Source organism: Rosa chinensis, chromosome 4, assembly GCF_002994745.2.
Source record: "Rosa chinensis cultivar Old Blush chromosome 4, RchiOBHm-V2, whole genome shotgun sequence".
Classification (NCBI taxonomy): domain Eukaryota; kingdom Viridiplantae; phylum Streptophyta; class Magnoliopsida; order Rosales; family Rosaceae; genus Rosa; species Rosa chinensis.
Window position 1 is genome coordinate 55,890,840 of NC_037091.1, and position 15,253 is coordinate 55,906,092.

Here is a 15,253-nt window from a genome sequence, read left to right on the forward strand (position 1 = left end):
GCGGAATAGGTTATTTGCGTTAACCAATTAACCATGCTAGCTAGATGTGTAATTTTGCGCACGTGTTGATGCAGGTAAAGTGTTCGATAAAATGCCTGCACAACTTGTTCTTCGCATTAACCAACTGTGTTAGGTTGTGGTGTTGTGCAACTGATGATGAATTACAACTTACATAAGGAAAATGATAGGTTATATCTATATAAGAAAGACTGACTTGTTGGATGATACGGTGCATGAGATTGTATGTGCTTCGTATTGGAAAATTCAATTTATAGAAATTTCAAGCATATTTTACATATTTGAAATCCAAGCATATTCTGGAGTGACACTGACATGGGGGGAAGCCTTTGTATATTATAAATATGAATATCCAAGATTCCAACACGCACCAGAGCAGTAAGCTTTGCTAGTTCCTTTACAAGAATCCAAAGCACTGTTTCAGTGGTTTCAGAGACCCACTAGGTGTAAAGCACCGAGCTTTTATACTTCATCCACTAAGCCACGCGCCTCCTTCAACAGGTTTGCTTCTTTATCATCCCAGCTTGCCACTATCTGTTTTTGTTCTGAATCAACTCCTCTAATCCCAAAGATTTTGTTTTCACCTCTGCTATATTCTAATGGCAATTGGGTTTGCTTCCAATCTTTGTGTGTTTATCTGAATCGGTTTTGCCATTGGACTTATCCAGAAGTGTGTGTTATATATGCAGGTGCATTGATTCAGAACTTATCTGACTGGGAAAAGCTTTGGGATTTAGACTCGACTTTCATGGAGATCTCTCTGGAAATTGTCAATGTTGGGTTTTCCATAGTGTTATTGACGTGGGTTTTGCTAGATACACTGAGAAGAAGAAGAAGAAGAGATGGTACCGAAAATGAGACATACTTGAGAGACAGAGCAAGCAGAGGATGTAAAGGTTTTGCTTTGATAACCCTTATTGTAAATGCCTTAATCTCAGTGTTCTACGTTGTTTTTGGAATTTATGACTACTACGGTGGTGGAAATGTAAGTTTGAAATCAATCTTTTCTGGGATGACTTGGGTTTTGGCAACAATGGTGACAATCTACTCCAAGAACAGAGGTTTTAGTGAGCACAGAAGGTGGCCTTGGGTCCTCATTTTTTGGTGGATCTTCTCCTTCATTTTTTGCTCACTTTCAGTGTGCCTATACTTCATCACCCACTTCTTAAAATCTACAAAGTTGCCAGATATTCTTCCAAAGGCTAACATAGTCGAATTTGCTTCCTTACCTCTGTCAATGTTACTTTGTTGCAATGCTTTGAGTTATGTCCGGAAAGACAGTGATCTTAAAGAACCATTACTCGAGAAGGAGTTTGAAATTCACACTGATAGTTACGGTGATGCTGGGATTTGGAGCAAAGTCACATTCCGATGGCTAAATCCACTTTTCAAGAGGGGTCGAAACCAAAAGCTGGAATTACAGCATATACCATCTGTCCCTCTTTCAGAAAGAGCAGCAAATGCTTCAGCTTTGCTCGAAGGATCATTCCGGAAACACAAGATGGAAGATTCTTCATTGCCAAAAGCCATAATTCGGGCCGTATGGAAATCATTAGCTGTAAATGCAGTTTTTGCAGGTATTTCTGTCTATTTAGTACTATTCAAATAGTGTGATTGAAAGTAGTATTCCATTGGCCACGATTACTATATATTTTTCAGAAATGTTGGAATTATGCATTCAAAGATTTGTGTGTGAAAGTATGGCATCAAGTATGAGATTTATATATTTTATGTATGCTACTAAAATCTTCACTTGTCCTTTTATATAATCTTAAACCTGCAGGTTTTTATATGCTTCTAATTTATTTTTGTAGGAGTTAATACTACTGCATCATATATGGGACCATTCCTAATTACAAACTTTGTGAACTATTTACTGGAAAAGCATGATGATTCAAGCATTCATCATGGATTGATTCTTGCATTTATATTCTTCATTGCGAAGACAATGGAATCACTGAGTCAAAGGCAGTGGTATTTTGGTGCTCAGATAATTGGTGTACGCGTTCGAGCAGCTCTCAGTGTGTTGATTTACAAGAAGTCTATTTCGATCAAGTATTCTGGTCCAAGCAATGGGAAAATGATTAATTTGATCAATGTGGATGTAGAAAGAATCGGAGACTTCTGCTGGTACATTCATGGAATTTGGTTGCTTCCTCTTCAAGTCTTCTTGGCCTTGGTTATCCTTTACAGGAATCTCGGCGCTGCCCCCTCTGCTGCTGCTCTTATTGCCACAGTTTTGGTCATGGTTTGCAACACACCTTTGGCCAACATGCAAGAAAGGCTTCATTCCAAGATGATGGAGGCGAAGGATTCACGAATTAAAGTAACATCAGAGACTCTCAAAAGCATGCGAGTTTTGAAGCTGCATTCTTGGGAATCCACATTCTTGAAGAAGCTGCTTCAGCTGAGGGAAACTGAGAGGAGTTGGCTGAAGAGATACCTCTATACATGCTCAGTAGTGGCTTTTCTCTTCTGGGCTTCACCTACTCTGGTTTCAGTTGCCACTTTTGGTGTATGCATTATACTCAATACACCATTAAACACAGGAACTGTCCTGTCTGCTTTGGCTACTTTTAGAATTCTTCAAGAGCCCATCTACAACCTCCCAGAGCTCATTTCCATGATTGCTCAAACAAAGGTATCTGTTGATCGTATCAAAGAATTCATCAAAGAAGATCAATTGAAGCTAATTCCTGGTCATACTTCAAAAGAATCCAACGTCATGATTGTAATTGAGACAGGAGAATATGCATGGAAAACAAGCGATCAGAACTTAAAGAAGCCTACAATCAAAATAGTGGAGAAGATAGAGATAATGAAAGGTTACAAGGTAGCAATTTGCGGTTCTGTTGGTTCGGGCAAGTCAAGCTTACTAAGTAGTATACTTGGGGAGATTCCCAAAATTTCTGGGGTAGGAGCAAAGGTTTATGGGACAAAAGCTTATGTTCCACAAAGTTCTTGGATTCAAACTGGAACTGTAAGGGAGAATGTGTTGTTTGGCAAGGAGATGATTGGGGGTTATTATGAGAATGTTTTGGAGGCTTGTGCTTTGGACCAGGATGTCAAAATGTGGGAAGATGGAGATTTGACTATAGTGGGGGAGAGAGGGATGAACCTAAGTGGCGGAGAAAAACAAAGGATTCAACTGGCAAGAGCAGTCTATAGTGATTCCGATGTATATATCTTGGATGATCCTTTTAGTGCTGTTGATGCACATACAGGAACACACTTGTTCAAGGTACTGGAATACACTAGGAAATTACTCATCATCATAGCTTGTGTTTATTGTTCATGCATGCACATTTTAAATTTATATTTAAAATTTGATATGGATTTGATCAAAAATTTGGACTTTTTTGCAGAAATGTCTCTTGCAACTCTTGTCTCTAAAGACTGTCATCTATGCTACCCACCAATTAGAATTTCTAGAAGCAGCGGACCTAGTCTTGGTAAGTTCTTAGATTTCTTGTGCTCTAATCAGATATATGGTAACACTATTTCATATAGTCTCTTATCTCTCCTTTTCTTATTTAATTCTTCATAGGTAATTAAAGGTGGTCAGATTGCTCAATCTGGAAAATATGAAGATTTGATTGCCGACCTCAATGGTGAACTTGTCAGACAAATGGCTGCACATAGGAAATCGTTAGACCAAGTTAACAGATGCCAAATAGATGTTTCCTTAAAGATTAGACCTCATCAAGTTAATCTAATAGACGTTGTGGAAGAGAAAGGGCCTTTCAACAATGGCAATCTTCCGGAAAAGAGTCACGAAGAAGAAGCAGAAACTGGTCCAGTGAAATTGAGTGTTTATTCCACCTTTGTAACTTCTGCTTATGGAGGTGCTCTTGTCCCAGTTATCCTTCTCTGCCAAGTCCTCTTCCAGGGGCTGCAAATGGGCAGCAACTACTGGATGGCTTGGGGAACAGAGAAGGAAGGTAGGGTCAGTAGAGAGCGATTGATATGGGTATTTATTATGTTGTCTGGAGGGAGCTCCATCTTCATATTGGGGAGGGCAGTTTTTCTGGCAACTATTGCTATACAGACTGCTCAGAGTCTCTTCCTTAGAATGGTAACTTCAGTATTCCGAGCACCCATCTCATTTTTCGACTCCACTCCTTCTAGCCGAATCCTGAATAGGGTTAGTTCTATTTTTTTATTTACTTCTTCCAGTTTAATAGATTCTGTTTTGGGGAAGTATATCAAGTTCTTAAACTAAAAGCTTATTATCATTTCCTAAATTCCTAACAAACAAAAAATCAAAATGTACTGCAGTCTTCCACGGATCAAAGCACTGTAGACATGGACATTCCTTATAGATTAGCTGGATTAGCATTTGCACTGATCCAACTAACAAGCATCATAGTCCTTATGTCTCAAGTGGCTTGGCAAGTTTTCCTTCTTTTCCTCGGGGTTCTTGGACTCTCCATATGGTATCAAGTAAGAACAGAGCTCATTTCGAAATAATGTCTTCCTTGTTTAAGATCTTGGTTTTAAATACAGTAGTCATTCTCATACAAGTAAGATTGTGGTTAATGTTCCTTCCGGCTAATATTCAACTATTTTGGTGCACATAAGTATTATGTTTCATTTTATTTTATTGCAGGCCTATTACATTACCACAGCTAGAGAACTTGCGAGGATGGTTGGAATTCGGAAGGCTCCAATCCTCCATCACTTCTCAGAATCAATCACAGGGGCAGCAACAATTCGTTGTTTCAACCAAGAAAACCGCTTCTTGATGAAGATAATGAACCTCATTGACGATTATTCTCGTGTAGCCTTTCACAATTATGCCACAATGGAATGGTTATCGGTCCGAATCAATTTTCTGTTCAACCTTGTATTCTTCCTTGTTCTTGTCATTTTAGTGAGCTTGCCAAGGTCTGCCATTAACCCTAGTAAGCCCCTTCAACCCCTCACGTTTAGTCAGAAATGAGTTACCAAGAAACATGACTTGACAATTAAACTTATGTCATTCTGTTTTAGTATTCTTTCATTGATTCTTGGACACTTCAAATTCGGAACTAATGAAAAAAGTTCTCCCATCTCAGGTTTGGCAGGACTGGCAGCTACCTATGGTTTGAACCTCAATGTTCTCCAGGCTTGGGTGATATGGAATTTGTGTAATGTGGAAAACAAAATGATATCAGTGGAGAGGATCCTTCAATTCACAAATATTCCAAGTGAGGCACCACTAGTCATTGAAGATTGTAGACCAAACCCTGAATGGCCAACAGTCGGAAAAATTGAACTTGAAAACCTTCATGTTCAGTATGATCCAGCTCTTCCAATGGTTCTCAAAGGGATCAGTTGCACCTTCCCTGGACAAAAGAAAATTGGAGTTGTGGGCAGGACGGGGAGTGGAAAATCTACCTTGATCCAAGCTCTTTTTAGAGTAGTAGAGCCCTCTGGTGGACATATACTAATAGATGGTGTTGATATTTCTAAAATAGGTCTGCAAGACTTGAGATCAAGGTTGGGAATAATTCCACAAGACCCAACATTATTTCAAGGAACCATGAGGACAAATCTGGATCCTCTGCAACAGCATTCAGATCAAGAAATCTGGGAGGTTAGGATCAAAACTTTTTAGTTTGCGCTACTGAAATTAGAAGACTGATATGGTGGTAATATTTAGTTTTTTTACTAATATTATTGTTTGTGCTTGTTTTTCTCATTGTTTTCTTTCGGGATGACGTATAATCTCTTGTGACTGTTTCTCCTCATAATATATGTGTTGATGTAATAATTTGGTTCGACAAAGACTTTTGACTGTTCAACCCATTCCACGTAGAACGCGTTGAAATGTCAAAGAGTCCACGTAAGACCCTGACCTTTCAACGCACTTAAACCCTTCATCGAGAAAGAAAAGATAATCCTAAGATGAAAATAACCATGACTAGTGAGATGCCTCACTTTGGTACTCCAAGTCTTCAACCTAAGATCTCCACCTCTCAGGTCTTGGACAGTCACCATGTGATTGACTCACCACCTTGGATGGCAAGGCAAAAGCATATCACGACCTCATTACTAGAAAAGCATAGTCCAAAGGAATCAAGAGCCTCAAACCCCAAGACCAATAGTTCGACCCCCAAGCTTAAAAGCCTCGACCTCTAAGAATCATGATCACGAGCTCCAAGGCTAAAGCCTGGACTATCAACTCACTCTCAGACAAAGTCATTGCAATGGGACATAGTTAGCGGAAATCAAGGGCTAACTCTCACCTACTAGGCCAGGTGTCGTGCTCTGATGATGAGTATGGTCCGTGGGCATGGCCCAAGAGTGATGTGAAAGGAAGGGACCACAGAGTTATGACACCTGTCACCAACTCTGTCAAATGGAGTGTCAGGAAGCAGAAATTACGGGCTGACACCCCGATTTTAGGGAAGAGCCCATACCGTCCCTTTCCACCTCAACTACTCCTTCTCCTATAAATACCACTCTTTCACAAGCAGAGGAGGGGACTTCAGCTCTCTCTTTTCTCCCAACACTATGCTAAAATATCTATGCTATGAAGCTCTTCCAACTAGAGGCTGTGGACACCTAACAAAGGAGCGTGGATGCCCAACGCCAGGTGAAGGAAGTCCGAGACGAGGCTATCAGTTTCACCCAACGAGGAGCGTGGATGCCCAACATCAGGCGAAGGAAGTCTGAGGCGAGGCTACCAGTTTCACCCAACCAAGGAGCGTGGATGCCCAACGCCAGGTGAAGGAAGTCCGAGACGAGGCTATCAGTTTCACCCAACGAGGAGCGTGGATGCCCAACATCAGGCGAAGGAAGTCTGAGGCGAGGCTACCAGTTTCACCCAACCAAGGAGCGTGGATGCCCAACGCCAGGTGAAGGAAGTCCGAGACGAGGCTATCAGTTTCACCCAACGAGGAGCGTGGATGCCCAACATCAGGTGAAGGAAGCCCGAGGCAAAACTATCAGTTTCACCCAACAAAGGGGCTTGGACGCCCAACACCAGGTGAAGGAAGCCCGAGGCCATACCTTCAGTCACAAGAGGTGGACGACCAAGGCCACACATATAATCAAACTAATCGAATGAAGAGATAGGCCCACTTCAAGAAAGCAAGCCCACCACTTTACACTTGGATTTCAATGGAAATTCCGTTGACTCGTTGATGCCGAAATCGACACCAACAAATGGCGCCGTCTGTGGGAACCTTGAACGCTTGGCGCGTGTTCACTGGTTTAGTTAAGAAGGAAGTGTGTAGTATGCCGGAAAGACCTTCGATGTCTAGAGCCTTACCTACGACTACGAATGAAAGATGAAACAATGACAAATTGGGAAAGGGTGGACATCCACCTATGAGGAGGAGCACAAGGTCGAGTATACCATGCTTGCAAGGAATAGAGGAGAAGTCCACCAACCCTTACCACTGCAAACCTCGGCTTCCACCTACTACACCAACCGGAGGCTGGACACTCAATGTTCATATCTACAAATCTTTGTCCATATGTCTCCATTTGACGGAAGATAGCCCACTCTTGAACATGATGTTGTCATATGTGTACTCCCCCGACATGCCATTGACGAGGAAGCCAAGGGTGACCATCGTCGCAAAGAAAAACACTTTGACGATTTGGAGAACACGAAGCAACCATTACCACCCAAGGCTGACGAACACACTTGATCCTCATATCAACCCTGCTAATCATTACTATCACTGGATGGTGACGAGCTGACTATCATCGTTGGAGCACCATCACTAGAATTCAAGCCAGGAACTGATGATCAGACAATGTCTGCAGATTTGATGAATGATGTAGTCAAGAGATTCAAACAAAGACAACGCATGGAATTTTTCTACTAGAAATCCAGCAACGGCCCTACCTTCAACATCCAGGTCATTAGATGATGGCTCACAAGGACGCGTAGGAACCTCCGACGCATAGTCAATGACGAGCAACTTCAATTCTCGTGACATTGTGCGACCACCGCTCGATGAAGTAGCAGCCTTGGATCGAACTAGAGACCTCAAACCTCCAACGCCTGGCAGCCTAGGACACTGGCGCGATAGGAGAGAGTTGTAAAAGCTTTGGAGTCGCTAGGAGGAGCGAAAAAGTTACCGCCAAATGCCTGATGACAGGACCACTTGTTCCATCGAAGACAAAGGACTCAAATCCACTCGTGCTAGAAGTCATTTACCGTTGTTGTCATAAGAAGTATCAAGATGCATAATAGGCGACGTCTCGCTATCCACAATCCACTACCCTGATTGACGTTGGTATTCAACAAGCTTGGAGCTCCATCGCCGATCGCCACCATCATACGAAGGTGGGAGAGACTTTAGCTCACAGTTGTAACATGTAGCTAAAGGATGCACACGACCAATGCTTCATCAATGCTGATATGCTTGAACCACGATGCTCGCATGCCAAGGAGATGCAATTGACTCTTAAGAACAGACGAGACTTAGCCTCACCCTCCACCTTCATTGGCAACTCAGCATCCGCCGCCTGATCATATTTCAATGCTCGGATAATCTTGAAATTTGGAGTTGCTGGAGTACCGCCGCATGAGTCGAATTCATAGACGGGTTTACGAGTCTTGCATGTATGGCGACAATACCCATTCACCAATATGGCGAAAAATCAGTGGCTAGGAGAGCCAACCCCAGAAGAAAGAAGAGCTTTCAACCCTCCATCTAACTGCCCTTAGACCTGTACCCCCACCGAGGAGGTCTCGACGTGCCACTACCCAACCTTTTTGTTGCCAAAGGCCTACATCAAGAAAATGCCCATACGGGGACACCGTCCGCAACAAGTCATAGTCAAAGGAGCGTGCTACGCATCAAACGGTACACCCTACTCTAAATTACTTATTTGTCTTATGATAAAGTATTATCACATGCACCCTCTATCCTCTTTAAGGATTTATTTGATATGCCAAGAATGATGAATCTTCGAGCACCAATAGGAATACGTTAGCCTTAGAGAGCTGGGGGCTCAATTCTATTACGTTTTGATTTTTATATCTTGTATGGCGTTCTATGTATCTACCGTATGTGTCTCTATACTAAATTGCATGCTATAAATCATGTTGAGATCAGAATTTGCACAAATGAATTAGCTTGAAAATATATCCATCTATTCAAGAATTCGGCAAAGACCCCCGTGCTAAGCATATGACTACTCAACTCTGGTTACGTCAGCTCATTACTGATGAACTTGTGTCAATGCCCAGACGCGGACCAAGTGGGGTACCAGTTCCACAAATCTATCTATATATAAACTCCTAGAAGTTTATTGGAACACAAAGGTATAGCTATCTCAATAGAAGTCCATCTAAGATAAAGGTAGTAGTAGTTTATATAATAGAAATCCTTTGCATTCCAACACCCCAAGGAATTGAGCCACTGGATGAAAGAGACTCGCTAGCCGAGACCAATTCATAGAGTGCCCTCGAGGTCCAGCTTACTTGAGTCACAGGTTAGCAAGTCTTAACAACCGAGACTTACACACATAGTGCACTCGAGGTCCAACTCACTTGAGTCACCAGGTGAGAGAGTCTTAATGGCCGAAACTCGCAACGAACACTCGAGGTTGGTTGACGCTCAACCGCCATGACCACCAGTTATGAGACTTTTAGACCGAACAATAGTTAGAGGTCTTACACTCCCTTATAAATTATGCTAATAGTTTAGTTATGGCAAAAGAAGGGACAATTAATGCACTTACGTGCTAAATTAGAGCCAATAGTTAAAGCTCAAAGGGAAACAAAAGGAAGTCATTAAACCTATCCTCATCCTTGTCAAGGATGTTACCCTCCTCTCTATTGGAGATCAATCACCAATGAGTTCAGTCTCCTATCGTGGACCTTCGACATTCAAGGTTATCATCACCCCTAGTCGAGGATGTCATCCTAATCCACTCAAGACCTTCATAGTTTAACCTTCAACCAATCATGATGTTGATCTACCACATATAGAAACTCACCTCCACACAACAAGGTTAACTTCTTTTGCAATCCACTATTATATTTTCACTAAGGACCACCTACTCAAGCTTAGATTCACCAAATTCTTCCTCATATTGAGTTCCCTACCCAACGTAAGCCTTGGCTGGCCAGGGAACTGGGGGCTTGTTGATGTAATAATTTGGTTCGACAAAGACTTTTGACTGTTCAACCCATTCCACGTAGAACGCGTTGAAATGTCAAAGAGTCCACGTAAGACCCTGACCTTTCAACGCACTTAAACCCTTCATCGAGAAAGAAAAGATAATCCTAAGATGAAAATAACCATGACTAGTGAGATGCCTCACTTTGGTACTCCAAGTCTTCAACCTAAGATCTCCACCTCTCAGGTCTTGGACAGTCACCATGTGATTGACTCACCACCTTGGATGGCAAGGCAAAAGCATATCACGACCTCATTACTAGAAAAGCATAGTCCAAAGGAATCAAGAGCCTCAAACCCCAAGACCAATAGTTCGACCCCCAAGCTTAAAAGCCTCGACCTCTAAGAATCATGATCACGAGCTCCAAGGCTAAAGCCTGGACTATCAACTCACTCTCAGACAAAGTCATTGCAATGGGACATAGTTAGCGGAAATCAAGGGCTAACTCTCACCTACTAGGCCAGGTGTCGTGCTCTGATGATGAGTATGGTCCGTGGGCATGGCCCAAGAGTGATGTGAAAGGAAGGGACCACAGAGTTATGACACCTGTCACCAACTCTGTCAAATGGAGTGTCAGGAAGCAGAAATTACGGGCTGACACCCCGATTTTAGGGAAGAGCCCATACCGTCCCTTTCCACCTCAACTACTCCTTCTCCTATAAATACCACTCTTTCACAAGCAGAGGAGGGGACTTCAGCTCTCTCTTTTCTCCCAACACTATGCTAAAATATCTATGCTATGAAGCTCTTCCAACTAGAGGCTGTGGACACCTAACAAAGGAGCGTGGATGCCCAACGCCAGGTGAAGGAAGTCCGAGACGAGGCTATCAGTTTCACCCAACGAGGAGCGTGGATGCCCAACATCAGGCGAAGGAAGTCTGAGGCGAGGCTACCAGTTTCACCCAACCAAGGAGCGTGGATGCCCAACGCCAGGTGAAGGAAGTCCGAGACGAGGCTATCAGTTTCACCCAACGAGGAGCGTGGATGCCCAACATCAGGCGAAGGAAGTCTGAGGCGAGGCTACCAGTTTCACCCAACCAAGGAGCGTGGATGCCCAACGCCAGGTGAAGGAAGTCCGAGACGAGGCTATCAGTTTCACCCAACGAGGAGCGTGGATGCCCAACATCAGGCGAAGGAAGTCTGAGGCGAGGCTACCAGTTTCACCCAACCAAGGAGCGTGGATGCCCAACGCCAGGTGAAGGAAGTCCGAGACGAGGCTATCAGTTTCACCCAACGAGGAGCGTGGATGCCCAACATCAGGTGAAGGAAGCCCGAGGCAAAACTATCAGTTTCACCCAACAAAGGGGCTTGGACGCCCAACACCAGGTGAAGGAAGCCCGAGGCCATACCTTCAGTCACAAGAGGTGGACGACCAAGGCCACACATATAATCAAACTAATCGAATGAAGAGATAGGCCCACTTCAAGAAAGCAAGCCCACCACTTTACACTTGGATTTCAATGGAAATTCCGTTGACTCGTTGATGCCGAAATCGACACCAACAATATGGTTGTTCTTGTAAAGTTCAAAAATGATGCAACAACATTGTACAATATGATCCAGTTGACAACATTTGCATGCCTTAACAAATTGCAGAATGTTTTCAAGGCATGCAAATGTTGTGAACTAGCTCGTACATCAAATTGCACAATGTTGTTAAGGATAGGTAATTTCACCAGCATTAGTTGATGTCATATAAATATATTGTTTTTTTAATTCTCTGATCTCATTCAAGTTGGTAACAATGTAGTCATTCACTTTTCTCTCGCTTTCCTTTGTACATAATTCAGGTTCTCAATCAGTGTCGACTTGCAGAGATAGTCAGGCAAGACCAAAGGCTTCTTGATGCACCTGGTATGTAAGAAAAGAAAATATAGTAATCAGCTCAGTCATATAATCGAAGTCGAATTTGTTTTGTCTTGATCATTATGTTGGCTTTTATATTTCCTTCCAAAACCTGGATTGTAATACAGTTGCTGAAGATGGAGAAAACTGGAGTGTGGGACAGAGGCAGCTTGTGTGCCTGGCACGAGTACTCCTAAAGAAAAGGAGGATTCTGGTATTGGATGAGGCTACAGCTTCTATTGATACCGCCACAGATGTTATAATTCAGGAGACTATAAGGAGAGAAACAAGTGGATGCACTGTCATTACTGTGGCTCATCGAATTCCTACTGTTATTGACAATGACTTGGTTCTAGTCCTTGATGAAGGTACTGTACAAAATCCTGAAAGAGGCAAAGCTTTTGCTTCTATGACAGAATTTGGAACTAAAAAAAGAACATTCGTTTTTCTTTTTGGTGAAAAATTAAAACTTTAAGACAACATTCCCTTTTGATCACTGTAAACTTAATATTTTTTAGGTTATATGATTTGATCTTCTTTTTACAAACTCTTTGATTTGTACAGGAAAGGTTTTAGAGTATGACTCTCCAACTCGGTTACTTGAGGATAGTTCTTCTGCATTCTCCAAGTTGGTGGCAGAATACTCGAGGAGATCTTCCATGAGCAACTGCTTTAGAGACCTTTCTTGAGTATTTTGGTGAAATGAGCATGAACCTCAAGTACTACTCCAAACTCCTGAAAATTTAAGAGGCCTGTGTCCTTCTCCCTCCCAATCAAAAGATTATTCTTGTTGAGTAACGAAATACATTGATGCCGTGAAGGCTTGGGAATCTGTGAGCAGACATTTCCTTGGTGCATAACATTCATGGATAAAATAATGTTGCAGCTGGTTCAAGTTGTAATCATCTATACAGCCTAATTGTTAATGGGAGAAGGATGTGATTGAGCTGGTCGATCGAGAAGTGCTTTACGAGGGCCCTTACTGGTGAAAATTTGGAACTCCTGAAGAAGCTGCCGCTGTGATGGCACACCTCAAACAAAGTGAGACATGCATAACTCATTTCAGAAGATTGAAGTCCTGGAATGAGTGGACTGCAGTACAGAGTTTTCATTTGCTCAAGTCAAATCATCTTTATAGCGTGCGGCCCAAATTCAAGAGAGCAAAGGCCCATTTTGCCTTGGTCTGATAGAGAGCAAAGGGAGCGTTTGTAATTAATATTCCATAGTCGTTACCTATTTCCTTCTGGGAGTAAAACTATAGTTCGACCTTGCCATACTTCAGGCTTAAGAAATTTCGTCGCCACAAATGTGTTTTACTTTGAGAGCGCTCGTTGTACGAAGGAAAAAGGAATACAATTTCTCTTGCCGTACGTGCCATTAAAATGACAACAATTGATGATTTTTGGTGACCGAGCTGGAGCTTATGATATTATTGTCCGGCTCTATCTTAACCACAAGTCCATGACGAGATCAGCCGTAGCTGGGTGGACTGGGGAGTCCAATATCACAAGTAACTTGGAGATTCCGATGATCAGTGGCAAATACCAGCTTTAGTGCCCAGTGCTACTACTGGTGCTTTTAAGACCCACCAATCATATATCCTTAGAACCAGAGACAAAACATGATCAACACCGTGTCAAATTAGTAGTTTTGAACTTGGATCAACCATTAAGTGAGCTAGACCACTTGCATACATATAGAACGCCAATATATACGACTCTTTCACCCAATTAGGTTGCATATGCATACACGTATTCTTCAAATTTTCCAGGACCACGTTTAGAATCAACCTAGCTGGCTACTTCAAATTAATTATGAAATTATGTATCATATCTACTTGCCATCTGTCTTTTTTCCAGAATTGCATGCAATAACTAACACTTTCCTCTCGAGTTGCATAACACAATCGTCCTATTTTTACAATTGCAAAAATCAATTTGCATTATTGGAGGTGATCAGACCTGGTTTTCTTTCATCTTTCATTTCTAAAGTCTCTCTTTCTCTCTCTCTCTCTCACGATAGATCATGGTTGTTCGAGATCTGCTGTTCATGTTGTTACTACTGGTGCTTGTCTTAATACTCCTGCTTGGACTTGCTGTGCAGTTTTGCAACACAATCCCGCTTCCCCGATCCTGGGTGGAGAGAGGTAACCTCTTTGCTGCTACGGTAGAGTGCGTATTTGCTGGATGAGAGCCTGTTAAAAGTGTAACGAGTGTATTAGTGATCGATATCATCATCATTAATTGATCTTCCATTCATCGCATCATGCATCTATATATTTAAGTGAGTTTTCAATATACGTACTGGTTTGTAATGTATTTTCATCCTATATGAAACAAACAGGAATTGATCAATGAAATATTAATTTGCCTCGATCTCTTTATAAGACTTATTCGATCATGAATTTGGGAAATACATGAACTTGTTTTGGTTCATTAGCACATACAAAAAAAAAAACGTTCCATGAACAAAAGAGAATTTGCAAATATTTTCTCTATTTCAACACACAGTACTTCTCATTCTCCAAACGACTAATACCTATTTGTCTATAGAGACATGTTTTCAGGACATACGTATTAGTCATAATCATAGTCCACTTGATGCGACCTAGCATTGCTTCCTTAATTTACAATGCTTCCCAAATATCTTTGTTCCTCAGGTAAAACACAATCTATTTACTTGATCGATCAGGGTGATTTTACAAACTATTTACATTAATAGGAAATGATGACTATTTATATGATACATTTATCCATGTACGTATGCAAGAAAACAAAAGTGGAGATGGATGAAAGTGAAAAATAGTGCTATTGTTCTTCTGTTATCATTATTTTCTTCCTTTCTGAAAGCATTTTAGTTCATAGATGCATATAATGCTATCTATATTTTGAGATGTCCCTCTTTTAATTTTCATTGAGGGAACTTCCTTCTTTTACTATACATTAATTTGGGTGCTTATGCTAAAACGTTCAAAATTCAAATAGACTTTGGTTAATTATTGCCTGATAATTTACAAATTCGTAATTGCACCCATGTACGTAACAAAATTAACTTATGGTTGGTAGTGTATATTCTCACCCAGCAAAAATATAATATGCTTCCAAACCAACTTTATTTCCAAAGTGAGGAAAAAGATGTTTTTACACATTTTTGGGAAACAAATATTATATCTCCTTGTTTGTTATTTTTCACCACTAACTTCCAGTCCTTGATGAAAACTAGAGAGAAATCGAAGATGAAGCTATAAAGGATCGTATAT

General features: G+C 41.6%; 1 protein-coding gene across 5 annotated transcripts; it reads left to right on the forward strand.

The window, feature by feature from the left end:
- The first annotated feature begins 74 nt into the window (after positions 1-74).
- Positions 75-14,369, forward strand: LOC112196171 (putative ABC transporter C family member 15). 5 transcript variants are annotated; one of them, XR_005810116.1, is made up of 12 exons: positions 75-519; positions 708-1,595; positions 1,833-3,259; positions 3,384-3,470; positions 3,566-4,162; positions 4,297-4,461; positions 4,628-4,922; positions 5,076-5,596; positions 5,789-6,925; positions 10,952-11,815; positions 11,940-12,003; positions 12,123-12,197. XR_005810116.1 is itself a non-coding variant. In XM_024336474.2 (11 exons), the coding sequence occupies exons 2-11, from the start codon at positions 767-769 to the stop codon at positions 12,681-12,683; spliced, it is 4,350 nt and encodes a 1,449-aa protein (XP_024192242.1). In that variant the 5' UTR covers positions 75-519; positions 708-766; the 3' UTR covers positions 12,684-14,369. The 5 variants fall into 5 exon arrangements, 3 of the variants coding, with proteins under 3 accessions (XP_024192242.1, XP_040374508.1, XP_024192243.1); XR_005810115.1 differs by having other exon boundaries at positions 6,599-6,925; XM_024336474.2 differs by lacking the exons at positions 5,789-6,925; positions 10,952-11,815 and adding an exon at positions 12,559-14,369 and having other exon boundaries at positions 12,123-12,362.
- The last annotated feature ends 884 nt before the right edge of the window (positions 14,370-15,253 follow it).